At 38.1% G+C, this 27,779-nt stretch overlaps 1 protein-coding gene across 1 annotated transcript in view; it reads left to right on the plus strand.

Annotated features, from left to right (window-relative positions):
- The window catches only part of WDR49 (WD repeat domain 49), a gene marked incomplete at its 3' end in the record, with an annotated part of 124,783 nt that overhangs the window by 52,408 nt on the left and 44,596 nt on the right, over positions 1-27,779 (plus strand). Inside the window, exons 7-9 of the mRNA XM_053657731.1 lie at positions 4,735-4,968; positions 18,690-18,854; positions 21,705-21,853. Coding sequence (XP_053513706.1) covers positions 4,735-4,968; positions 18,690-18,854; positions 21,705-21,853 — 548 coding nt within the window. The remainder of the gene's footprint in view (positions 1-4,734; positions 4,969-18,689; positions 18,855-21,704; positions 21,854-27,779) is intronic.

Raw genomic sequence — 27,779 nt, forward strand, 5'->3', positions numbered from 1 at the left:
AAAAGAGAAGAATAATGGTTATGACAACAATTTAAACATGAATAGCACAACAGAAGATTTTATTTTATTTATTTTTAAATTATTTATTTATTTGTTCTTAGATGGGGGGGGAGAATGAGAGGGAGAGAAACATCAGTATGTGGTTGCCTCCTGCGCACCCCCCACTGGGGACCTGGTGTGCAACCCAGATATGTGCCCTGACTGGGAATTGAACCAGCAACACTTTGGTTCACAGCCTGCGCTCAATCCCCTGAGCTGCACCAGCCAGGACCACAAGAGAAGATTTTAATTTGAGACTAATATGTTTGGCTTAAGTATTGGGAAAATGGTGACAATATTTTTGAAGGAAGATTTAGTATATGACTTTAAGATAAAAATGTTAGCTAAGGCATTTTGCCAGCACATATCATGTCAAACAAAATTATCTTTAAGTACTCACTGGTTATGCCTTTGTGGATTACCCAAAGGCTTAATTCTACATACATAGACTTGTTAACACATAAAGTTGTATTCAGGAGAGCCAATGCTCCAGTTCCTATTATCTTATTATCTGCAAGTAAGCTATCCATTTTGGGGGATTACTCCTGGAGATCTGAGCTTCTGCCCTGTTGTCCTGAAATCCCCATAGCGATACATACTCTCTCTATATATATATTTTGATTTCATATCCATCCCCTACAGGATGGCAGGAATTAGTAATAAATATTTGATGAAACCAAACAAGGCTCATTTTCATAGTCAGCTGAATCTGTCTGTCTTCTACTTTTCCCTCACTCCTGTATTATTATTCGGAAATTAGGATTTCTTTCCCTAACTACTTTGAATTATACTTGGACATGTTGCCAATATGTAACTAATCTTGACGTGGCTTCAAAAAATGCACAAAGAATAGACTCTTTATCCATATATCTATTCATAACCTACCTTATCTATGAAGTTATACATCTATAAGTGTGATACTTATAGAACTAGATTTAAACACTTTAAATTCCTTTTTTTGGCCAAACCTAGACACTTTAAATTTCTTCCTTTCTTTTTTCATTTTCCTCACTTAGTATTATACTAACAGTAGCTTTGAAGAAAATAATAGACAATTTTATTTATGTACTTCTTCATTTACTAATTATTTATTTGTTATACTTAAAAAAAGATTTTATTTATCTTTAGAGAGAGCAGAAGGGAGGGCAAAAAAGAGAGAGAAACATTGCTGAGAGAGAGATATATCAATTGATGGCTTCTCCTGTGCGCCCTGTTCAGGGTTCAAACTGGCAACCCAGGCATGTGCTCTGACCAGGAATCAAACCAGCGACTTTTCATTTTTCAGGACGTCATCCAACCAACTGAGCCATACATGGTCAGGGCTGTTTGTGGTAGTTTTACTGTGCCTGTGTGAAATGGTTCTGTCCATCTGTGGCACAATGCCAGGAGAGATTCTTCAGGAGAACTGGACTGAAAACATGGTGATGCCCCCTATCTGCAGTCAGTCTTCCTGATGCTCCTGCCTGAGTTTGTTTGAAGTGTTGTTCTTTTGGAATCTGTAGATAGTGGGCTGCACATTTCAGTACATTCAAGGTTAAAATGACAGAACTTCAGAGCAGGCAGGGGCCACAGGGTAGAAAGGTGAGGGAGTAGAGGGTTAACTGCCATATCTAAGCTGATCAACCTGAGTGGTGTAAAACTAAGATCCGGATGTCTGGAGTCTCAGGAACCTGGTTTCTACTTTTCTAGTGTATGTAAGCAATACAGTATTTGCATTATTAAACTTTTTCAACAGCTAACAGTTGAAAAAAGATGAAGACTAAACAGAAATAATGCCATCATCTTTACGTGAATAGCTCAGTTTTACCTTGGTATAAAAAAATCATAAGCTTGGGTACTTATTCCTCCTAATAGAAAATAAAGATAAAGTAGAGTGCCCCAAATCATGGCATTTTAAAGACTTCACTCAGTAAATCTGAGTGTGGGCAAACGTCCCGGGTTCTTAGTAGTTATCTTGATGCAAATGCAAATAGTAGAGTTGAGATGAAAATTTGTGGAAAATATTTTAATAAGAACAATTATTTAATTGTGATTTTTAAGCTTAGGTGTTTGTCAATTTATGTATTTTTCCTCCTAAGAATAAAGAAAATATCTCTAGGATATATAGAAGAATTGATATTAAGTATAGTCCTTTCTGAACTGTGGCCTAATTCTTTTCCAAAAGTCAACTTGACTATAAAAGAAGAAAACCCAGAATTCACAAATATTAAGTAGATATTTAAGCAACATTTGTCAAAGAACTGGATTAATAAAACTTAATTAATGTGAGATATTTTTCATGATTAAAAGGATATAGACTAATTAAGAAAGAAATACAGCTATTTGGTTTAAACCCAAACCACGTAATATTACTGATTAAGCTGAGATTTAGGGTTTCTCATTTAAGGAGATTAGCATTGACCTTAGAACCAAGTAGAGCAGTTAAGGTATAATACTCAGGAAATACTTGGGAAATTAAAAAGATTCTAATTTAATTGGCCTGGGAAAGGGACCCAAGCATAGGTAATTTCTAAAGCCCCATAGGTGTTTTTAAGGTCAAGGTTAAAACCACTGGTATCTTAGAAGGTAGTGTGTGGTGCAGGGAAAGTTGAAAAGCTAATGGGGGGACCACACACCATGACATGATGTCTAGGAGAATGCCGGAACACTGTTGCCTGCATCCATGGCAGATTTTCAGTGCTGTTGCTTTGACTCTCAGCAAGGAGAAAAACTTAAGAACTAAAGATAGGACGTGGGCTCAGTGGGATCATTAACTGAGAAGAGTTCTCCAGATAAAGGAAAGCAAGACAATACAATCTATTTTAAGAAAAGCAAGCAAATATACACATTCTAATAAAACATTTCTAATTTTAATTGCTAATATCAAGAAGTAATCTGTCATAGACTACAGAGGTTATTGCTCATCTATTTTATATTTTTATTTAATTTACATGACTAAATGTCAATGAAATATTAAAGCCAATATAAATTATTTGAACGGCACAGTGGAAAATGATTCTGAAAGAATTATAGACGATTAATACTGTTGAGTTATTGTTAATCTGTACTCAACGATGCCCCTGATTATTACTCTGACATGAAATTAATTTTTATGTTTTAGAACAGAGTCCATACTAAGTAAGACAGGATTTTGGACAATGAGAGCAGGACTATCCTAAGTAATATGAATGTCTGAGAATGATCTAGCTCTGTCTAATCTCATGGACTTAACATTAAAAAAATAGTTCATAATTCTAAATATAAAATTTAGAAAACATTGGAATCCATAGGCAAGTCTTGGGTCCTATAGAATCTGTATTTCTGAGGATAAACACTTTCTGAAGAGCTTCTGGAATATTTTAAATAAAAATAATTTAATAATGGTTAAGAACCAGAATAAATTCTTTAATAAAAAATTCTTGCCAAGAAAAACAATCTATTTTATAGATATACAATGTAGGGCAAAAGTTGTGGCACAACACATTTATTTTTGTATTATTTATTAATTATTGTATTATTTTCTATAGAAACATCTGTAAATCTGCTTTTGCTCCACCTTGTATTTTCTTGGTAATGGTTAGAAGGACTGGTCATGCAGTTTAAGAGTTGGTTAGGTCGGTTTAAGTTTGTTGTGTTTGCTATAAGTGGGTGGAGGGGTTGCCCTAGGTACATCAAGCATAATTATTTCTGCAAGGTATTTGAAAAATTCTCACAAATAACATCGTAGATTACATGAGATCTGCAATTGGCTGAGTAACCATGTAGAATAAAGTGACAGTGAGGTACAGAACCAAAATTAGAACCCAAGACATCTGGCCCTAGCGTTTGTCTGATAGTCCCCTTTGGGTGGGTTCTTCACTGTCTTCATTTCGATTCAGCTCCCCTCACTCATCTGTGTTCATTCTGCACCGTCACTCACAGCAGTGACAGCTGCACCTGCAAAGCTGCTCTTTCCATTTTTCCTGTGTTTGTCTTGTTCTAGCTTTGTGCCTTGATTATGCTTGAGTAGGAGTTTAGTATCTATGGATTATTTGAACTTGATATCATTTACTACCATTTCTTTTATATATGCATATGTATATGTGTGTGTGTGTGTGTGCATGTGAGAGAGAGACAGAGAGAGACGCTATTATTTTTCTATTGCTCCTTTGACTAATCACCACAGACTTATCTTGAAACAATACAAAACTATCTTGTGTACTGGGTTAATATCAAGGCATTAGTAGGGCTCTCCTTTCTGGAGGCTCTGAGGGAGAAGGTTTTGTTGACTCCTTGGCTCAAGGCCCTCTTCCTCCAACTTCAAAGTCACCTCCCAGAGACTCACCCAAATCATACAGAGTAATCTCTCCATCAAAAGGTCATTAATTTATCACATCTGCAAAATCCCCTTTTCTTTACAAGATGGCATAGTCCCACATTCCAGGGATAAGACCTGGGTGTCTCTGGGGATCATTAGTCTGCCTGCCACCAGCCCCAACTGCATGCCAGGCACTTCTCCGGGGACCGGGACACAACACAATCTCCTCAAGGAGATCACAATTGATGAGGTGTTCGGAGGGACAAGGGAAAAGCAGTCTGCGCTATGACAGAAGTGCCAACTATTAGAGCACCACAGAGGACACGACTGTCAGCTTGAGGATAAGGATGAGGGAGAAAAGAATTGGTTGGAAAATTAGAATTGTTCTTATTTGTACGACTTTACCACTTTTCATCCAGGTCTTGAGACTCTGGGATATCCAGCACCAACTCTCCATCCAGAGGATAGCATGTTCTTTCCCCAAAAGTCAGGACTTCAGATGCCTCTTCCACTTCGATGAAGCCCACGGTCGCCTTTTCATCTCCTTTAATCACCAGCTGGCACTGCTGGCAATGGAACGGGAAGCCAGCAAGAGGGTGAAGAGCCATAAGAACGCAGTCACTTGTGTCCTTTACAATTCAGTCTTGAAGCAGGTAATGAGGCTCTTCTGTCACTCTGCCAACCTGTCCCCATCTTCAGAGGCTCATTTCCTTAATTCTGTCTAGAGTCACTGAGGACAAATATAGAAAAGGAAGTGTGGAAAATTTATGAGTTAATGGGCATGGGCTTTTCTGCAGTAATGTGTCTTCAGGTGGATTTGAAGATGACTTCATTTTCAACCAGTGACCACCGCAGTACTGAAAGAGTGGTAAGAAATGACAACATTCCAGCTGAAACAAACACAATGTGTAACATGATCGAACTCATCTCTGTTAGCTGCTAACTTGGTTGTTGATGGTGAGTGCAAGCGAACCTGGTTGTTAAATTTTCTTTTATAACACCATCTCCCTGTATCCCTGTGGAAAGTTCTGAAATATTCATGAAATGTAATTAGCAGAGATCCATTTTGCCAGCATATTTTACACCAGTGGCTCACAGTGGCAGCCCGGAATGTATTCATAATAAAATGATTCCGTTAAACGTGGTGCCACTTGGTATGCAGCATGAGTGCTGTTTGTCTCCCCACCACTTTAATGAAGCTCTGCAGCCTTTGTTGATGGGAGCACTACCTGCATGTCAATGAAGAAGCCGGCTCTTCAGGAGCAGAGATGCCGCCCAGAGCACAGGCCTTCCTAGAGGACAGGGAGGGCTGGTCTGGGGGTTTCAGGGAGGAAGCGGGCACCTGTCTGCTGCTGTGGCCGCCCCAGGCATGATTGTGACAGCACAGCAGGAGCCCAGAAGATTGCCGGTATCCAGCTTGCAGCCATTAAACAATAACTCCAACCCTTTCTTGCCTTCGCTTCCGGAGAAGCCTCTGCAGTCACACAGACATGAGTAGTTCGGATTTTGTGCAAGGGGCAGAAAGCTCTTTGTTAGGAATGAGGATGGTGTCCTGTCACTCTTTCAAGCATTCTGTTTTCTGATTATTCTAGGAGATAAAAAATCCTTTACAAAGCAATGCATTTTGAATTCCATCTGTGGGAATTGTTCCACCATAAATGTTTTACTGAACTTTACGAAGGCAACCAGTTCCTATGGCTCCCGGGTGGCCACTGAGCAATGTATTTGTTTTCAGGAGAACATTTTGCTAATTGAGATCTGTGAAGTTAAAAAGCTAGGTTTGTGCTTAGATGTTAAGATCCTCTGTTGCCTGGCCATAAGATGAGCAATATTCCCTGAGGAATTCAGAGAATGAGACACAAAGAAGATCTGGACTCTTCCCTTTAGTATGTGAAGATAAAGCCAAGATAACACAAATAAATGCAAGTCATAAGTGATGACAGAATATGCACACATTGTATGTGATGTAGGGAGAATCACTGTCCAATTCAGCTGAGTATTCACGCCTCTTCATTCTTACTCTTAATAGTATGAATACTTAAAAGCATTAATAGGCATATAAAATACATTGAGCTGTGTAGCACATATATAAATGCTTCCTAAATATTAGCGGCTAAGCTATAAAGAAACACTTTACCATTGTATTACGTTTATACATATAAAAATGCATTGGCAGTCAAGTAAAAGAAGATAGTATCACCCATAGCATCACCCATATCATCAACCAGTGACATTTATTATTTCAGAATAACTAGACAGAGCAAATAAAATAGCTCTGAAGAAATACCAGGAGCCAGGGCTGAGGGAGAGTCAGTCTTTACGGGCAGGCCCAGTCCAGGGTGTCTTTCTGGTGCTTATTGCTGGGTTCATCCTCAGGGCGGGATTGTGGGATGAGAACATTACCAACTCCCAGGGCAACAGTGGGACTGAGTATAATGAGGCAGAGGTAAGAGCACAGTGCTGCTCAGGAAAAGCGATCAATTCCACCTGGGGCTCGGGTGAGCGACGTTTTAGCAGAGCCCTGGAAGCCAGAGTGAGAACCCTTCAAAGGAGAAAGTCCAGACAGAAAATGCAGCTTGAGCGCCTGTCAGGAGGTTGGAGCACTCCCAGCGCATTCACGGGGAGAGGATTCGTGCTGGTGTGGCCGGTGTGGGAGCACTTGGCAAAGGTGGGAGTCGAAGCAGTGAAGGGAGCTTAAGGTCTACGGAGGTCATTCACAGAAGGTACCACCGTCTGGTCTTGGAAAAATTTTTATGTATTGACTAGGCATTAACACACAAATTCTCAGAGTGATCTCAGACCCCAGGGGGCTGAGGGAATCTATGGGATCAAAACTACTTCCACTGTAATATCAGTTTTCACTCTCACTGTCTCATCAGTGTAGAGCGGGGTTTGTAGGGGCTACGTGGCGAGCGGTGACGGCATTGCTGGGCCGTCCAAAGAAACGTGTGCTTTCGTATTCCTGTGTTTAACAGATCCTCGGTTCAGATTTCTGACAATGTGAATTGCCTTTTTAGATATGTATGTATGTGTCTATCTATCTATCTAGTCTTCCATATGCATAAAAGCTATCTGAATCCTTCGATAATTCTAAGAATGTAAAAGGACCATAAGATCAAAAGTTTCAAGAGCCTCTGGGTTAGAGAAATTGGAGTTCAAATGTTGGGTAGATTACTTACCATCCTGAAGTTTCAATTTATTAACTTTAAAAAATATGTGTGCTTGTGGGGGAGGAGACACGCTAGCGGTAACAACGGCTCTTGCTGACGTTCCTCGGCTGCCTTTGGAAACAGTTCTTTCCTCCCAAGCAGCCAGCACTCACAAGACCCTCAGGTCCCCCATATTTCTCAGGTTGAATGTTAATACTTTAAGACACCTTTTTTGCTTATTAATTTCTTGATATTGCTTCATCTTTCTTCAACCATCTGCCATGAGGGATCAGATCTTAAGGAAAGTTAGGAAAATGGAGGAGACCCTGAACTGGGCTTTGCCCCTCCCCTGGTTCTGTTCAGAAATACCCCTGCAGCGAGGAAGTTGCTTGTCCTTCTCAGCCACTGCAGATCTTGTTCATAATTGTTTAGTTCTAGAGCTCGTCTCTGGTCCTCTCAGGCCCCGAAGGCCCCAGGGGCAGCCTGGGGCATGCTTATCTCAGCCCTTTCTGAGCACTGGCCACCTTCGTAGTTGTTTGCTAGTTAAACATTTCACTCATTTTCTCTCTCCTCCTATGTTTTCGGTGTAAGAGTAAGATCCTTGTCTTCCACTCCTATATTTTCCAACAACTCCTAACATTCTTCCAAGTACCGTAGAGATGCTCAATTGCTAGGTTTGGCCAATGACTGCGATTTTTCATTCCAAGTTCAAATGAAACCCATGCTTTTGTAGCCCACTGACGCTTGCTCTTCGGTTATCTGGTCTGGTGTCTCTTTTGAAGACCTTTTATTTGTCTAAAATTATGGAGAAACCTTTCCCCTGCTGTCATTTCAACATGTCACTAACACATTTAGTATTATTCAATTCTATTTGACTTCTGTGGGGACCTAACACAATCCCTATATAAAAGCAACTTGGCACATTTTTGTGAATTTTCTTTATCTTTCTGACTTTTGGTGCCCTGGCACCCTAATCTAGAGAAGTGATGGTAAGCCAGGCAAAGCCTGTCAGAAAGAAGCATCTGCTTTGTCTCACCCTGCAAAGCTTGCCCTCACAGCCTGCAGCAGAACAAGTGAGACAGGATGAGGGGTCCCTGGAATGCCCAATTCTGAAAGAATCCAAGCAACTCAATATCCTGGAGGCAGTTCTAATAAAATGTCTTCGTACTGAGTTCTTAAATGAAGTGCTTCTTAAAAACCCATGAGTTTTAGGAAACTTTAAAAACTATATTTATAGATGTAAACATGAATGGATAAAATTTCAGATTATTAATATGCCTCTCATCCTAATGATGTGGGTTAATATGTTTTTGTAAAATACATAATATGACAGTTTGTTTCACATGTTGGACACATGTTTAGTCTGGCTGGACATTTAGGTGTCATCAAGTTTTGACAGACAATACTCGACTATTTTTGTTGTTGAAATAATTTTCGTAAAATACTACATGCTTCTAAGAAATTAAAACAATGCAGTAAAACTCAAATAAAAAACTAAATATCATCATGTTCTAAATAGCTCTCTGTGCCTAGAGTATTTCAGATAAATATGGTTCAGTAATCTGCTTTTTATTCAATAATAGATTGAAATGCATTTCCTTGTACCTGAATGTAGATTTATGCCATCATTTTTAAAAGGCAGCGTGTATCCCACTGTAGGTATGTATCATCATTTACTGAGCAATTTGCCTTGATGAGAATTTTGCTATTACAATTTTTTTGTGCATAACTGTATTCATGCTCATGAGTTTAGCTCTCTAGGGTAAAATCTTAGAAATGACTTTCTAGGTTAAAATATATGCCTAGTATATAATTTGATACACAAATTGCTCCTCATAATCTTACCATTTTATCCACCCGCTAAGAGTAAACACATCAATCACACCCATGGTTACATAAAGAGACATGTGCTGGCTGGCTGCCTTCAGCAGGGCCCTGAAACCCTTGGTGGGTTTCTAACCCGGCACGGGGTGTGGGCTCTGGTGGTTTGAAGTCTGGACCCTCCGCACGTGGTCCAGAGTGGTACTGTGTCTTGAAGACTGCATCTCCCTCTCACGTGGTCAGAAGAAGCATAATTCTGTAATACTCATTAAATGTGAAACTGGGGCACACTTTTTTGGTAACTGCATCTCCTGTCCTCTTTTCTGTACATCATTATTTGGGGGAATTGTGGTTTTTGAGAATCTAAATAATTCAATTTGTAGTTTGCTTGGAAATTATAAAATCTGAGAAAATGTAAGCCGACAAACTTAAGGGAAACTTATCTTCACCTTACAAGGCACTGTATCTCTTGTATTTAGGGCAAAGTCAGTGAGTGCGTCTTTTCCACAGAACCGGACAAACACTTGCCTGCCTTATTGCGGGGCTCCAAGTGACTTCCATTGTGTTAACATGGCTTTTCTCCAGGAGCCGGCTTAAAGCTGCTCTTGGTGTCACGTCAGTCCTGAGCCTGTGATGTCTAATCCGTACATGGAGCCCTGGGAAGTGCCTTAGTTTTAAGGTCACATTAAAACCTATACACACATTCACATGCACCTGCACACACACACAAGCTCAGTTAAATGTGATTAGCTTGGAAGGAATGCCACGTTTCGGTGTTAACAAAACTCAGAAGAACAAAAGGGTACGAAGTGAAAGTTTCCCCTCATCCCTGCGTCTACCTACTCAGCTTTGTGCCCTGGAGGCAGCCAGTCTTATGAGTTTCATAGGCTCCCTTCCAGGGCTTTTCAACGCATACACAAGTACATACGCACACTCACTTTCAAATGTATATAATTATTAACTTTAAGAGCATGCTAGTTTAAATGCTGTTTACACAGATGGTAGCATGTTATATGCACAGAAACATTGCTCTGTGCACTGATGTTTCACCTAGTGATACAGCTTAAAGGTCATTTTACCTCCTTACCTAAAAGTCACGCTCGTTTTTTCCCCCACAGCCCATGTTGCTCCATTACAGGGGTCTGCCGAACTCGTGTTAGTCACTTCTTATGGGCATTTAGGTTAATTCTGATTTTTAAATTGCAACTAATGTAGTAGTTTTTAACCTGGAACACACAAATTTGGGCACAGGTGAGGAAATATCTGTGGAATAAATTCCTCACACTGGTCAGAAACTATTTAATGTCGGTAACCTTCAAAGATATCATCAAATCTTCTCCATAAAAGTTGCATTAAACCTATCAGCAGGACCCTTTCCTCAGCCTCTCATGTCATCACAGTCTCAGCGTTTTTTTAAAGAGCACTTTTAGGTCCACAGTAAGATTGAGAAGAGAGTCAGAAATATTCAGTACCCTCTGTCCCCCCAATGCACAGCCCCGTTGTTCACATTCTCCACCAGAGTGGCACATTTGCTACAACGGATGAACTTGTATTGGCCCGACCTTATCACCGAATGTCACCAGTGTACACTAAGGGTCAGAGCTGGTGTTATAAATTCTGAGTTTAGATAAATATATAAGAACATGCATCTACCATTATAGTGTTACGTAGAGTAATTTCACTGATCTAAAAACACCTGTGTTCCACCTTGTCTTCCCACCTTCTTCCTCTAAACTGGGCAACCACTGACATTTTTATTGCCTGCATAGTTTTGCCTTTTGCAGAATGTCCCATAGTTGGACTCATTCAGCATGTAACCTTTTCAGATTGGCTTCCTTCACTTTATAATATACAATATGTGTTTACATTTCCTCTATATAGTCGAATGGTTTGAAAGCTCTTTTTTTAGCAGTAAATAATATTTCACTGTATGGATGTACCATAGTTTATCCATTCACCTACTGAAGGATGTCTTGGTTGCTTTTGAGTATGGCAATTCTGAATAAAGCTGCTAACCATCTGTGTGCAGGTGCTTGTGTGGGCATACATTTTCAACTCCTTGGGGTAAATTTCAAGGAGCCTGATTGTGGGATTGCATGGTAAGAACATGCTTAGTTTTGTGAAAACTTGCCCATTGCCTTCTAAAGTGACTGTACCATTTTGCTTTCATGTCAGCAATGAAGTAATGGTCCCATCGCTCCACACTTTCGTCAGCACTTGGTGTTCCAGATCTATGTCATTCTATGTAGCACGTTATTGTTTCACTGCTGCTTCCTGATGGCGTAGGATGTGCAGCATCTTTTCATATATCACCTGCCATTTGTTTATCTTCTTTAGTGAGGACAGTTAACATTGCTGGCCCATTTTTAAGTGGGTTGTTTAGTTTCTTACTGTTGAATTTTAAGAGTTGTTTGAGTACTTTACATAATAGTACCTCAAGAATATGTCTTTTACAAATATATGTTTTTTCGGTCTGTGGGTTCTCTTTCTCTTGACAGTGTGTGTTGCAGAGCAGAGCAGAGCAGAGATTTTTAAATGTGACGCAGTCCTGTGTATAAATTATTTAATTCACAGACTATACCTTTAGTGTTTTATCTAAAAAGTCATTGCAAAACAAAAGAAAATTAAAATTTTCTACTATGTTATCTTCTTTGAGATTTAGAGTATTTTTGTTTGAAATGTAGGTCTGTGGTCCATTCTGAATTAGATTTCCTGAAGATGATACGGTCTGTACCTCAATTCATTTTTTTTAACATGTTGGATGTCCAGTACCATTTGTTGAAAAGACTATCTTTTCTCTGTCCTGTTGCTTTGCTTTTTTGTCAAAGATCAGTTGATTATATTTGTGTGGTTCTCTAATCTGCTTTGATCTACTGTGCATTTTTTTTGCCAATACCACACGGTCTTGATTATTGCAGCTTTATAGTACGTTATGAAGTTGGGTATGTCAGTCCCTGATTTTGTCCTCCTCCTGCAATTTTGTGCTGGCTCATCTGGGCCTGGCCTCTCTGTATGATCTTTAGAAGCATTTTAAAATCAATGCTATCTACTTTACCCATTAGAGCTCTTAGCATATTAATCATAGCTATTTTAATTTCCTGATCTGATAATTCCAACTTCGCTGCCATGTCTGGGTCTGATGTTTGCTCTGTGTCCTCAAACTCTGTTCCTTGTCATTTAGTACGTTTCGTGTTTTTTTCCACAGCTGGATATGATGTACTGAGTAAAAGCAACATCTGTGTAGGACTTTAGAAATGTGGAGGCAAGGTACGGGGGAGGTGAAGCCTCTGGAGTAATGTGATTATGTCAGTGCTTTAGTGAGCCTGTGCCTCTAGACTGTGACCGCATATAAGCATATGTCCCCACCTCAACTGTCCCCTCCTCCCTCTTAAATAGAACAGGAAGGTGAGCGGCAGCTACAATTTGGTATTTCTGTTACCCAGGTCAGTTAGCCTCTGATTAAACCCTCACAGGTTAGGTTCTGGTTAAACAGTTTCTCCTGAAGGCTGACCTTGTTAGGATGAAGGGAGTACTCTGACATATTTAGAAATCATTTCTTCTGCTCCTGCCAGGAATATGAGAGGATTTTTCTTTGATATTTACAGTAAGAACATGGTAGATGTCCTCAAGATAAAACTTAGAAATTGGTGGGGTTCCCCAGTGACTGGCTCCCCTGAAGTTCTGACTCTCAGACTCGTCTGCTTGCAGACTCCAGGGTCTGTTAACTGCAGTCCTGTTTTCTTATCTTGGCCCTTCTGGGGGGAGTGTTCAGCGCCTGAGTTCTGCTGTGATAGGTTGTGACTTTCTTTGTTTGCTTATTGATCTTTCTGATTTTGGGGGCAGTGATTGCCCTGTGACCTCATTTTTTATATCAATCTAAGAAAAGTTGTTGGTTTTCAGTTTGTTTAGGTTTTTACTTATTTTTAGAATGGACAAGGAATTCCAAATATGCAGAACAGGAACCTGGGAATCCAATGCAGTCCCAGCTATTTTTTGAAGGTTTTTTTTTCTCAGATTTTTCTTATAATGAAGGAGGTGTTGGGGGTTAGAGTCAGAGTTCTCAAGTGCTTTACATTGACCTCTTGACCTTGAGATTCTGCTTTGTAAGACGTTGACCATCTTCACTGGTTCCTGGATCTGAGGGACAACTGCTGGACTTGGACTCTTGAGACTTTCAGGTTCATTGCACTCTTATTCGCTGATGTTAATGATGTTATATTCATTATTCACCCCAGGTGCACAATTGTGTGAATTAAACCTTGCTTAGCAGCATGTCATATTTGTGTGTGCTCCAGGTCATTCCTTGGTGATGGGGCAGCAGAGACCACTGTAAAGTGGCCTGCTTTATACGGAGGACTATCTCAGAGCAGACAAGAGGTCTCGTGGGCATAAGCACTCACGGGAGAAACGTAACAGTGATGAACAGGGTGGGTGGGCTTCAGAGACTAACTGATTACTCACCACACGAGGGTAAAAGGTATATATTATTAGTTAAAAAGGGGAAATTTTTCTGGCTTTGTCCTCTGTTTACTGTGAATGTCTGGTAACCTCACGAGTGTTTGAAATGCCTGTACAGTGACCACAGATGGTCACAGCCCATGGCCCCTCCCCTCATTCTGCCTTAGCCTTGCTAGCCTTCATGCCAGTCCTTGAACATGTCAAGGACACATGGCCTCAGGGCCTTTGCATCGCTGTTTCCTTTGCCTGGAAATTTCTTTACCTAGGTATTTGCATGACTTCATCCTTCTCCTTAGTCATGTTTTTCCTCAAATGAGTCGCCCAATTTTCCACCAAGTCCCAAATGATCTTTACCTAACTTCTCAGTTAAATATTTTATAATGCTCACCATTTTATATATATACATGTATAGAGATTTATTTTATTTTATTTTTCTAATTGGATTGCATCTTCCCTCACTTCTCCCATGAAATAGAAGGGTAGAAAATTTTCACTACTGTATCCCTAATGTCTAGATCTTGTGCCTTGCATGTTACAAGTGTTCCATAAATTTAAGGAATGAATTTGAAAGAGCAAATTACAAATTAGTCTAAGAAGAGGTGATAGCCAATAAATAAGATTTATTAATGGAGAATGACTGCCTTAAAGTATTTGAATCCTTTGTATCAATTCCCTAAGATATTATCATTCTCCTCACCTCACTGCTTACTGAGATGTAACTTCCAGAGGTTTGATGAAAATTAGAAATAAACGAGGTAATGTGTCTTATATTAAGGGACCATAAACAGCACTGGCTAAAATATGTATATATAAAACAGCAATTAAATCAAATGTCCTGATCCCTTGGGAGCCAGCCACATCCAGTGCTGTAATTTTTACTCCTCTTTTTGCTTAGACCTTGGACTTGGGATATATATGAAAGACAGCTAAAATGCCTACTGTTGTTGGAGTAGCAAGAAGACAATTAGGGTAAATAGATACAGTGTCATATCTTCGAGTATTGTCTGATTGGCTGTGACAGCCTCAGATGAGAGAGATAAAAAGACCCATATATTCCTAAACAGTTATTAACTCGGGTACAGAAGGTGGAGCGTATTTCCGTCAGAACAAGGATTTGTTCAGGAGGCCCGATGCGAAGGGATGTAGTTATAGAAACAGGGCCATTTCTGCTCTGCTAACTGCCGGGGCCCTGCCTGCATTGGCTGATGTCTCGTCTCTGAGCGGCAGCCAGGAATGAAGTGGAAACTTAAAGAGATTTGATATCATCAAAATGTGGCATATAAATGTGACGCCAATACTTCTTCCTGGGTTTTATTACCAATAAAAACAGCTTGCTAAAAATAAAGTCACCTCCATTTTGCAGTCACACCACTTCCTTCATCTGCCAAGTGATATGACATGCACGCCTCTCTCACCAAACTTTGAAAGTCTTTTCACCTGCTTTGTTATTCTTATATTCTGACAGTGTCATAGTGACCGTGGATTCTTAATACTAGTTGTGTGTTGTGACATAGTCAGTCCTTGTTTTTCAACACATTGTTTTCGTGAAGTCTTCACCATAAAATGAAATACGGCTGATTATATACTGTTGCCATTATTAATTCAGATTTCATGAGGGAGTGTTTGTTACATGAGAACAGAAAGGTGCTAAAAACTGATGAATAGTCTGTTCGAGTTCAGGCAGGTGGGCAAACGAGGGAGAGTACAAAGCAACAAAGAGTGGGTGTTATTCATATTTGATTGAATGTCTCCATCAGATAAATCGGGTGGATGATTAGATGTTTTGTAATGTGGCCAGTTCTGAACAAGTAAGGAAGTCTTTTTTTTTAATATAACTGCATTTTATTTTGATCTTTCCATTTCTGCCAGGGAATGCTTATCTTTTAAGGCTGAACTGTTTAGCATGTAATAGATGATGCTCTGTAATTGCTTTTTGAATAGAAATACTAAAATTCTTCATAAACTTTAACCATTTCTTAAAAGACTACTATCAAAATTTTCTCATGCTTAGAACATTATATGTTTTCATAATTTTGTCCTTAATGAATACAGTTAAAATTCCTAAGCAATTATGAGAAATATTCACAAGTAGGGTATAATTTGAAATCTTAATGTACATGTGTAAATCTGGTTTCTAAAATTATAATTGTTTATATTCCCTGTCATGGTCAGAAGAAAACATGATACTAAATACTTTTGTTAAATTGATTTGGATATAAAAAGCGATATCAGCCCAAATATATTTCAGACAAATAAAGCTTATATGGAATAGTAACACTAGCTAATTTTTAAGGCTAATTTACTGTATGTCATGCACTGTGCTTTACCAATATTAGTTTATTTAAACCTCTTGGAAACAGTTTGAGGCAGTTAGCGTGATTCTTTCCTGTATATAGATGAGGAAACTGGAGCTTGGAGAGGGCAGGGAAAGAGCCCAAGGTCAGACAACTGGCATGCGGACTCAGGCGCCCTGGCTCCAGGACCAGCGTTCATCACCACCACAGGTATTGCATAAACCAAAAGAGAGAGAGAGACACAGTTACTTGGAGTGATGACTGAAGTGTTAGGTCATACTATTTCAAAGATCCAGGCCATTTGTTCCAAGAATTACACTGTGGTTTAAGAATGGTAATTAAATGTGTAAGCTAACTTTGACTTCATTGAGAGAAAATGTGTATCAAAATAGTGTTATATCATTTGAGAAGTTACCAGATTCAGAGTTGTGAAATCAGGAAAAAAAAGGCTATGAGAGATTATGCGCTCATGGTCATTTCTTTGCTGAGACATAAATGTTGCTAAATGGTGGCCCTTTTTTCCCAGCTCCTTTTTTGCACTTACTTCTAACGCTGTCTCTGGTGAGCATCTCTTACCTGGACTGTTACAGCAGCCTACAGTTCATTTTCCACTCTGTTGCCAAAGGTGTCTTCAAAAACCAATCCACAAAAACGCTACATGACTCTGCTCCTTATTAGGAACAATCGGATTGTTCTTAACTTCGTTTTCAGTCATACACCCTACTGACAATCCAGTGAAAGCTATAGACCCTTTCTGAGTAAAAAGAGCTTTATACATTTTACTTATTATTCTCTGGCATAGCTTGTTAGGGATTTCAGATATCCATCACTAGCTTGCTTCTGATGTATTTCAACATTTATCCCCTTATATATTTCAACATTGATATATTTCAACATTTATCCCCTTATCCGCACTCCAGTTCTATTCCATTTCTTATTGTTTCTCGTGCTTAGCATGTTATACAAGGTCTATTTTCTAAGTATAGTCTTAACTTTCTGGAGTACTATGCTAGAAGAGAGAAAGGCCTTAATATGCCTGTGTGTCATGGGCAGCCCATGATTCAAACCTCATTCTATGAACTTGGGAATGGCATTCAGCTAGTTAGAATATCAGTTTTATCACTTGTAGATGAAGGGGATAACATTGCTTATTTTACAGAATTTTTATGAGGATCAAATGAGACGGTGAATAGATAGAGCTCGGCACTCGATGAATACATGTCCCTGTCTTCAATCCTGTATTGCTCCTCACCTTTCACTCCCCATCTCCCATCCTCATGAGAGGGCTTCCTTTCCGCACCCCCACAGCATCCAGGGTGATAACTTGTAGCGTGCCTTGACATTTCCTGTTTCTTGTCTGTTTCTCCATCTGGGTTAAGTAGTTCTTAACCCAGTTTGTACACTTAAGTAACCCGGAAGCTCTTTGAAAGATGCTCTTCCTTGGGCCAGTTAAATCAGAGTCTCTGGCCTGGTATGTGGTCATGGTTTACAAAGTTCCCAAGTGATTTTCATGGTCAAGCCTAGACTAGAGACTCCTTGAGAGCAGGGATTCATCAGGGAGCCCACTGCCATCGTGGCAGCAGGCCCAGAGTGGAGGTTCAGCGTGAGCCCACAGAATGACTGAATGCGTGTCTGCACGATGGCCGGCTCTCCATCCCTACTCAATGCACATTTCATAAACCCCATTTAAATATGAAAATGAGAGGCTCAAATTTAACATATTTTTAGTGAACTTACATTTATACAATAGTAAGCAACACTTAAAAGCAGGTAAAGACATACTTCAAATTTTCTCAAAGTAGATGCTGCTGCTTCAGGTAACTTCCTACCGACATATTTGAATAGTTAGTGGCTTTTTTTCTTTCATTCTTCAGGTCCTGAAGTCCTGTTGGTGAGATTGTTTAACCTGTAAATCTTTTAAAAGGTGCTTAAATGCCCAGACCTGAAATTAGCAGTCTGCTCACTACTCTAAGATTTCTCAGTGTTGAACTACTATATATAATTCTATCCCTAGTAGTATTTATTTTGGTGCCTTCCTCTTGGGGTGTATATGCAGATTTATTTTTAACCTTCCCGGGTTCTCTCTCTTTAGTGACCCATTAATAACAGTGTTTAGCTGTAAAAATATACACAGTACCTCGAGAAAGGATGGAGAACGGGACTAATGGAAGTAAAAGCAATAGCTCTAGCGATGTGCTGAAATTAACTTTTCCCAATAATGGCTGATGGTGCTTTCTTTTCTGAATGCTAAATGGAAAGTGATATGTAATAAATGTGTCTTTTCATAGAGTAAATAGTGTCAAATCACCATGACTAACAAAATCAGCTTTCTCGTTTAAATGAAAGGACTAATAAGTTTATTTTCAGTAAGATTCGATCACAGGATGGCCTTTAGACACGAAACTGAATTGTGGGTAACAAAAGTAGATTCCGCTCTTTTTCTTATAAAGAGAATCATGACTTTATTACCTCAGTTCTGGCTTAGAAATTGAAATGTTATCAGCTCAACAAAAAGAAAGAAAATGCATTTCAAAAATGTCTATGTTGGGGGATCCCAGTAGGGAAAATGCACAAGTTAGATATTTTTATTGAAATAAAAATGGTGGATTCTGGGTCTAACTGTGATTTCTTTACAATGTTATTTTCTCTTAGGTAATCAGCTCTGATGTGGGGTCAACTGTGTCCTTCTGGATGATAGACACTGGACAAAAAGTCAAACAATTTACTGGTTGCCATGGAAATGCAGAAATCAGCACTATGGCCCTTGATGCAAATGAGACGCGGCTTTTGACTGGCAGCACAGATGGAACTATTAAGGTGCGAACCGAGTGATGCTTTTCTGTCTAGATGTGAGGGGGCTGGAATGTTGTGAGAGGAGGCACAGTGCTGACAATATTTATTTTTGCCTTCCTGGCCCTGCAAGCAGAGAGATGAGACAAGATTAGAAGAACTAAATAACCCAAACCATCTAATAACAAAGCTATTAGGAAAATAAATCTCTGTGTGGAAAAATGAATCAATGATTTTTTTCTGAGTAAATTATTTAAAATAAAAACACAACTTGGCTTACTTATTTCAGAAAGCTTTTGCCAGTGCCCTGGATAAAGAACTGCTTTGAAGAATAAGAGGCTTGAACGATTTTCATGTGTTTCAGCTAATGTCTCTAGTTTTCTTTTTCTTGATTTATAAAATTAGAAATCAGGGCAATGAAGTAAACTTTTTAAAAATAGTATAATGGAAGTTTTTCAGAAAGTTAATATTTTTAAAATATCCCTTTTTGTAATTTGCATTTTCATGTAAAGATGAGACAGTGAAGGAAGAAGGAAGAACAAACATAATCGTATTTATTATTCATCTTAAACTAACATGATTTTATGCTTTGTTTTTTTTTACTTTGTAACAATTATTAATTTCTTCTGGGAAGAAGGTGCTATTTTACTTTGCAAAAAAGATCACATTTTCATGCAAAGTTAAATATAGCCTGAAATCATGCTCATCAGTGAGTCTCCCCTGCTCCCTTCAGCTCTGAGAGCAATGGCAGTCTTTGATTGGAGATGACTTGTGACACTTTGAGGCAACAAAAGAAGGTAGTTTTCTGAATAAGATTTAAACGCTTTTCAAACTTCTGTCATATGCGGAGTCATTAAGGTATTAATTAGCTGTACCTTCCACGATGAGATCTGTAATGCATTCAGGTCAGTGTCGGGGAAGGTAAGGGAAAGCTCCCTGGATTGGCAGTTACAACACCACGGAAGTTGAGGGTAAATGTGCAGGGGATTTTGGGCTGGTACTGATCAATGGGGAGGAGGTGCTATGACGTGTCACAGTGAGAATCTGCAAATCGGCCAAACTTGGCCTCTGGGAGTTTGCACTTAATGGATCAAGGACAAACTGGAACTTGGGGTTAAGCAAAGTAACGCGGTGCCTGGGAGGACTGACTGTTAAAACGTGTGAAGGAAATGGAATAACTTCAATCCTAACAGTTAAGGTGGAATAAAACAGGGATACCTAGAAGTGGAGTATTAGGCAGTGGCTTAGGTAAAAGGAACAGGCAAGTATCCCCCACGAGTCCTGGGGTATGAGACAGAACAGAGAACTAAAGAAAGCGAATTAGGTTCACTCTAACCCTATCTTGGGAAGTAACCATCCAGGGTAGGTCAGACTTGTTGATGGTTGCTAAAATGGTCCCAGCCAGGGGATTTGATAGGATCTGGGGGAAACCAGAGCTTCACAATGCCTATTTGTGGGTGTTATTTTAGGTGGGCTGGGTTACGAGCCCTTTGTAGAGGAAAACAAAGTGGAGGACATGGGTGAGGAGATGTGCACCACTCTAAGTCTCAGCTCAAGCCTTGCCATCTTAGAAGTTAATGTGAATTTAGTAGTATAATCACAGCTTTGGAAGGTGCATTTATCTTTATCCCAATAGCACAACAGAATTCTTAAATTTAGCTCTCTCTGCATAGGACACATAAATGTGGCTGTACTGGCCATATTCTATGAAGAAACAAGAATGAATGACATTTTCCAATCTCATTTATCATTTAACATCTAAAGTCAATACCAATGTAATCAAAGATTTAAACGTATTGCTCTATTTATCAAGAGTTTGGAGTGCCTATTTTTTATATTAGCTAATGTTTTGAATAATTAATGCATGCATATAATACAATTTAAAATATAAAATAGATACAAAGTGAAAAGAAAGTCTCGTTCTCACCTGTTCCCAATTCCATATTTGTGGCTACCACTGTTACAAGTTTCTTATGCCTACTGCTAGACTACGGGCACTTGTTCTCAATGGCAACTCACTATTCATGCTGTTCTGCATTTTCCTGTCTTGGACGTTGATTCATACCAGTGCAGACAATAATCATAATCTTAACTGGCATTTATTGCATGTTTACTATGAACCAGGCACTACCTTAGCATTATATACATACACACACATATATACACACCCACATAAATATGGTTGGTGCTATTATTATCCCAGCTCGAGAAAACAGATGAGAAAACTGAAGTCCAAAGAGATAAAGTGAGTTACTTAAGTTTCTGTAGCAGTTTAATTTGGGCAGAGCTTAAACACATGGAGGGGACTCATTTTTCTTAGTGGCTACGTTATATGCTACTGTATAGATATTCTGACGTTCAGTCTCTTATTAATGAACAACTAAGTTGATTAAAATCTTTAGCTTTTGTAAACAATGTTTTAGATTTTTAAATTTCCAAGCAGTCCCGAGGAGTATGTTTCCTTTGTCCTAAATGAGGAAGCACAATTTTAGAGAGACACACTTGGAGCGAGAACCAGGATTTCGACAGACTCCAAAATGTGGCTCTTCATGATTTTAATTTGCCTCCTCCTTAAAAACATGCACTAATTTATTAGCCTTTGAATCATGTACAATTAGAATAGACTAATAGGATTATACATATTAATTAATATAATGGCTAATTAACATAATGGCTAAAGTAATTAATATAATGGCTAAATTTAAATGGTGAGAGGATTTTCTATAATTATTACATATCCCAAGTGAATCAACCCTAGTTCAGAAAGGAAACACACAATTTTAGAGTCATCTTATTACATCGTGTGATTTTACTCATCGAAGAAGACATTTTCTTTTCTCGTCTCCCATAGGTGATTTTTTAATCTTTTTCTCAAAGGTGTGGGACTTCAATGGATATTGTCACCGCACACTAAATGTTGGGCAAGAGGGAGCTGTGGATATTTCACAGATCCTGGTTCTTAAGAAGACAATACTGGTTATAGGCTGGGACAGGTATGATGGGCTTCTTGCAAAATTAATGGGAAGGTAAAAGGAGAATGTTCTTATTTGAATCAAATTTTAAAAGAAAAAAAGAACATAGAAATCTTGACTGATTCTGAGTCATTAACTTCCTGGTTACCTACATGAGTGAAAATTCTTGGAATTGACTAAGTGCTTAGTGACTACAATATTATAAGATTGTGTAGCTTGAGCAGCTTGGAGAATTGCTATAGGGCTTTCTCCTGGCTTTGGGAATCTGTCTTTTCCTTTCAGCATTCCAGATAGGCATATAATACCACCTCTTGAGTATTAACTCTGAATGTTTCCCAAATTTTATAGGCAATACATTCTTAATGTGTGAATGGCATTATCTGAACCGTAAAAGGAGCCCATTCCTTCTCTTGTTGCCTATTTTAAATTGTAGCACAAGAAAGAAATAGCCCACTGCACTCTGTTAGTACCTCCTTAATCTTAGTGCAGAGAAGGGCCTTTCCCAGCCCACTTACTGTTCTCAAGGAGCGGGTCTTCCATTTCATTACAATGAGCAATACTCTCCTTTCCTTTTTCCTGAAAGAACAAAGTGATCATAAACAGAGTCTTTTCTATGGCACTGTATAAGCACTAGGAAAATGAAAGTGTTACGTTTTGAAAACATTGTCCATAAATTTAACATTTCACAACATATTGCTCTAGGAAGTAATTTTGCCAACATTATTCACTAAAGAGTTGTTATCTTAAGGGTTTGAAACTGGGATTAAACAGACTTTATACTGAGAAAACTAGCAGGATATACTTGGAGATTTTTATCAATCATATGAAAGGCTTTTCTTCTAATGCAAAATGTGTATATCCACACTAGAAGACAGAGCCACACAACTTAGTTTTCAGAAGTTTAACTCTAAGCAAAGAAATGTAGTCCAGATTATTGTACTTGACATTAAGAATTAATTCAATCATCCTCACCTTTGAAAGACAAGACTTCATAGTCCAGATTATTGTACTTGACATTAAGAATTAATTCAACCATCCTCACCTTTGAAAGACAAGACTTCTTTTCATCCCTGGGAGCAAACCTGATCGATTAGTGACTCATACCCACTCCAACAGACTATGGCCTAATGATCTCTGTAATTAGGCTGCAGCAATGAATAAATTTAATTCTCTAACATCATGTCAGAGTAGATGTGTAGTATATAGCTGATCCAATTTAAATTTGGAACTTAACAATTTTTTAAAATTATTCAGTATAATTTAAAAGTTTAGAGATACCGTTTCTTATTTTTTTTGAAATATAGTTAAAATTAGCATCAAGTATAAGGTCTTTTGATTGTTTACAGGTAAAAATTTTAAGAGTTGAGATGTATAAAGTCATGTAAAAATGGTTTCAATGGTTTAACCTGCTGTTCTGATCTGTATTAGTGGGTGATTATATTTTATAATCTTGGGGAGGAAGCTTTGGAAAGACTGAAATGTGAGGAGAGAAAGTCACCATTCCTTTCATTATTCTCCATTTTTTCCGTCTTCCTCAAGGGTGTGAGGACTTGGGTCCCATAGTTGGAACTGAAAGTTAAGGAATACCTCTCAATTATTTCATTTCACTTTATATTGTTAGATTTAAAAATTATATTTCCTTATGTTAGAATGGATTGTGGAAGATCTTTGCAAGGGCCTTTTTACCAGGAGGTGTTTAACAAAAGAAGCAAGAGAATAGGTCAACTGTTTGGTTGTGGCTTGGAAATGATGGTCCATTAAGGCAATTCTTCAACAGTTCAGTGATTAGAGAAGAAATAACCAGAATATTGACAGTCAGCTTACTAGGCTTTCTTAAAAAACCCAGAGAAAACTGTTAAGCTGAAGCTTTAACTTAAGGCTCTAGCTAAATAAAGAGAGGCATTTGATAATTTTGCCCAGAGTGGAATAAGGATTTCATTTATTGAGTTAGGTAGATAAACATGCCATCTCATTTACTTTATTCACAGAGCTATGTAGTACTCAACATTTTACATACATTATCTAATTTAGTCTTTAGCCTCATCTTGGAAGGTGTGCAGTGTTTTATAGATATCTCAATGCTCTCTTTAGCTCTTATCTCTCTAAACTCATTTATCATTTTGCTTGCTGAACATGTTTTCTGCAATCCCAAATTTTACTTATTCTAAACTGAATGTATCATTTATTCCCCTCTTCAAAACTACTTCTTCTCTTACATTCAGAGCCTCGGTTAACAGCCAGAGACTCAGGCATCCATTTTGGTTTTTCCTTCCCACTCAACATCACCACCAACTAGTCACTAAGCCTGATCTATTTTATATTCTAAAAATGTCTCAAACCTCTTCTCATTACTACCCCAGCTGTGTAACTGACAGTGTCATTTCCACATACATGGATGTAACAGCCTTATAATTTGTTCTTTCCTCAAGTAATATCTCCCTTTTACCTCTTAAATAGATACTGCACATTTTAGCAATAATGATTTTTTCTACACTGCATTCTATCAGTGTCCCTTCCTCATCTGACACTTTTCAAAGTGTCCACAGAATAAATTGAAGTTTCCTCAGGCCCAGACCTCTTCTTGGTTTCATTCTCACTCATTCTCATGTACATGGTAAACTCGAGGAGCAACCTGCTACCCCGTATAATCCTCACTGCTTCACACCCCTTTGCCTTTATTCTCTCCTCTCTCCAAGCATTTTCTCACGGTTAATGTTTATTCCTATTTCAAGTCTCATGCAGGTATCTGCCTCAACAAGATATCTCTCTTTACTCCCAGGATGGAAATATGTCTCCTTTTTGTCTTTGCGCTTTCTATACTTTATCCAACATAGGAATATATACATCATTGAGCATCTAATAAGTATATATATTAGGTGCTCAATGATATTTGTTGAATGACTTAATTAATGCTCATTGACTAGACAGGGAATCTGAAGATGAGCAAGATTAATTACCCATTAGTCACACTCTGAATAAGAGGCATGCAGAGTAGATATTCAAATCCATATTCTCCTCACAATAAATCAGGAAGCTAAGTATGATGAACCCCTTTTTCACAAGAAAGGAAACAAAGCTTTAAGAAGTTGGGTAGCCTGGCCAAGCTTACAGAGCTAATTGGTAGCTGAGTTAGAATTCTATACCAAAGTCCATGCTCTTTATGTCATTTCCGAGTTACAGATGAATTCATTAAATCATTGGAAAGTAACTATACATATTTTTTCTTTTTTAAAAAGATTTTATTTATTTATTTTTAGAGAGAGGGGAAGGGAGGGAGAAAGAAAGGGAAACACCAATGTGTGGTTGCCTCTAGTGCACCCCCTACTGGGAACCTGGCTTGCAACCCAGACATATACCTTAGATTGAGACTCGAACCAGTGACCCTTTGATTTGCAGGCTGCCACTCAGAGCCACACCAGCCAGAGTGCAACTATATTCTTTGAAACGAATAATTTTATTGAGGAGGGTAGTCATATCAACCAAAGCTAATGAATCATTTCTGCTCATTTGAAGAAGCACATAAAAACATATTATTGAATTAACACCTTAAAGTTTTAGCTTACCATTATTTTCCCCTTTCCTTTCCACAAATATTATGAAACTGCACCTAAATGAAAAACATTTAATTAGGAACTATGATGGACTGAATGTGAAGAAGCATAATTCATGCTGTCTGTCAGTGGTATCACAGTCTAATTGGGGAGTCGATGTGTATGAGGCAAGATGTGGTATATGCCACTGTAAAGTTGTCATAAGGAACACCTAAACTACAGAGCCCATGTGAGCTATTTGGAAACACTGTCATTCTTATGTATAGAATTTCTGTCAGAAGAAAGAAGCCCCAAATTCAGAACTTCTAAAAATGTATTTCTTATTATTTTAAGTGAAATATACTTTAGAGACAAAGTTGTGAAGTGACATAGAGTCAAGTGAAAAAATACCTGGTTAGCCCTGGCTGGTGTGACTCAGTGGATTGAGTGCCAGCCTGTGAATCAAAGGGTTGTCGGTTGGATTCCCAGTCAGGGCATATGCCTGGGTTGCAGGCCGGGTCCCCAGCAGGGGTGTTGGAGAGGCAACCACACATTGATGTTTCCCTCTTTTTCACCCTCCTTAACTCTCTCTAAAAATAAATAAATGAAATCTTAAAAAAAACCCTGGTTAAATACCTGGTCATGTTTATTTTGGTAAAATTGAATGAATGATCAATTATCTTTGCATTTGTTTAGAGGAGTCATGCAATATATATATTTTGGTAAAGTCAAATAAATAAACATATCTGTTTGGTATTTTATTCTGCTTTAAAATTCTGATTCTATACTTACGAGCTCTCTATAAAAATAGTCACACTCTTAGTTTTCTCCATTTTATTTTCCTGTTTTATGCTATAGGTGAAATAATTGTCTATGAATATTTTATTTCTGTAAAATATATCGACATACAAATATTTGAAAAAGAGAATCTTTACTATAGTCTCAAATAATTTTGAAAACGTTAATAGCAGAATCTTTCACAGAGTTTTGCAAAAAGTAGGTCTTCAAAAAATAGCTGTTGATGTAATTTGATTTCCAAACATGTTTCTTAATGAAATAAGATTAGGAATTTGAAGTTGTTCAACAGTAAAACTTACCTGTCACAAGATAATACATTCTTGAAAATTGCCTTAGTAAAGAAATATGATCCTACATGACTTAAACAGTTTCTACTATTAGGATGAAAATCAGTGTGAAAACTTCCAAAGTTGTGACTTATTCTGGATAATCATGTTAGGGGTAAGAAGGAGGCAAGTATGTTGGAAATTCACAAATACCTCTCATAATTTTGTCATATTTTTAGTGTTAAAATTTGCCTCCAAAATTTTTAGAGAAAAGGATAAAAATGAACTGATGTAGAGTGAACTAGTTCTTTGCCTTAGGGGTACTCCTTTTAAGCCTAAATGTCAGTAGATAGGTCTTTAGGATAGTTGGACTAAAACACAAGAGAAAGTAACCTCAAAGAAAACAAGTAATTAATGGTGTTCTTTTGTTCTTTCCATGGTAATTTCTGCATGATAAATTTTAGTGAAAAGTTATTGTCCTAATCCATTCATCTTTAAAAAAGGTTATTTTTTAACATTTTTTTCTCTTTTCTATTTTTCTGCACTTGACTGGAAAACTAATTTTTTTCTCACAGGATTGGTCACTACATCTAAATTCTGAATCACAGATATGATCATCTTCAGAAGGTGACATAACTCAGAACAGTACTCTCAGGATTTCAAATGTGAGTTGTGAAATAGAGCTAGGAAAGTCCTTCAGTGTCAGAAAGAGCAAATCTCAGGCTCCTAAAATGGTCTTGAAATTGGCTCATTCTGTAATTTAATTTTACTCTTGGCAAAAGTACAAAATTAAAACAGTAGGAAATACAGTGCAGATTCTGAAGGTATTTTAAGGATAACTGTCATTTCAAATGGAAGTTTCACATCAAGTTTTAGGAAAAAGGCAGCTATTCGTTTTTGAGATTTGGGTCAAATGTCAGAAGTGCTAGTTTTTGCATCATCTTATGAAAAGCATTTTGTGCTTCAGGTGGGACTCCCTAAATATGTCTAGTTAAAACGGGTACTTGGTGGAAAGACATATGACACTGAATTTTAGCTGAGAGATAATAGAAGAGAGAGAGGATTGGCCCCTTCCCTCTGATTCCCACCTCATACTCTCCATTCCCAAGGGGTGATCTTTTCAATCAAACTTACTAATAGGTAAAGAAGAAATTAAAAATATATACATATAAAGCTATAATGAGATTAACTGCAATTTCAGAACTTCAGATCACCTTACTTACATGATCATAACTTGCTAAATCTCATATTGAAAGAATATTAATATTTGATTATTAATTTTACGGATAGAATTATTCAGCCATGGCTTCAGCAAATATTTACTAAATGCCTGTTATGTTCTAGGTACTATTCTAGGTCCTGCTGATGAAGAAAGGAACAAAGTCC

This window comes from Artibeus jamaicensis, unplaced genomic scaffold (genome assembly GCF_021234435.1).
Source record: "Artibeus jamaicensis isolate MK-2021 breed Jamaican fruit bat unplaced genomic scaffold, CSHL_Jam_final scaffold_474, whole genome shotgun sequence".
NCBI classification, from domain to species: domain Eukaryota; kingdom Metazoa; phylum Chordata; class Mammalia; order Chiroptera; family Phyllostomidae; genus Artibeus; species Artibeus jamaicensis.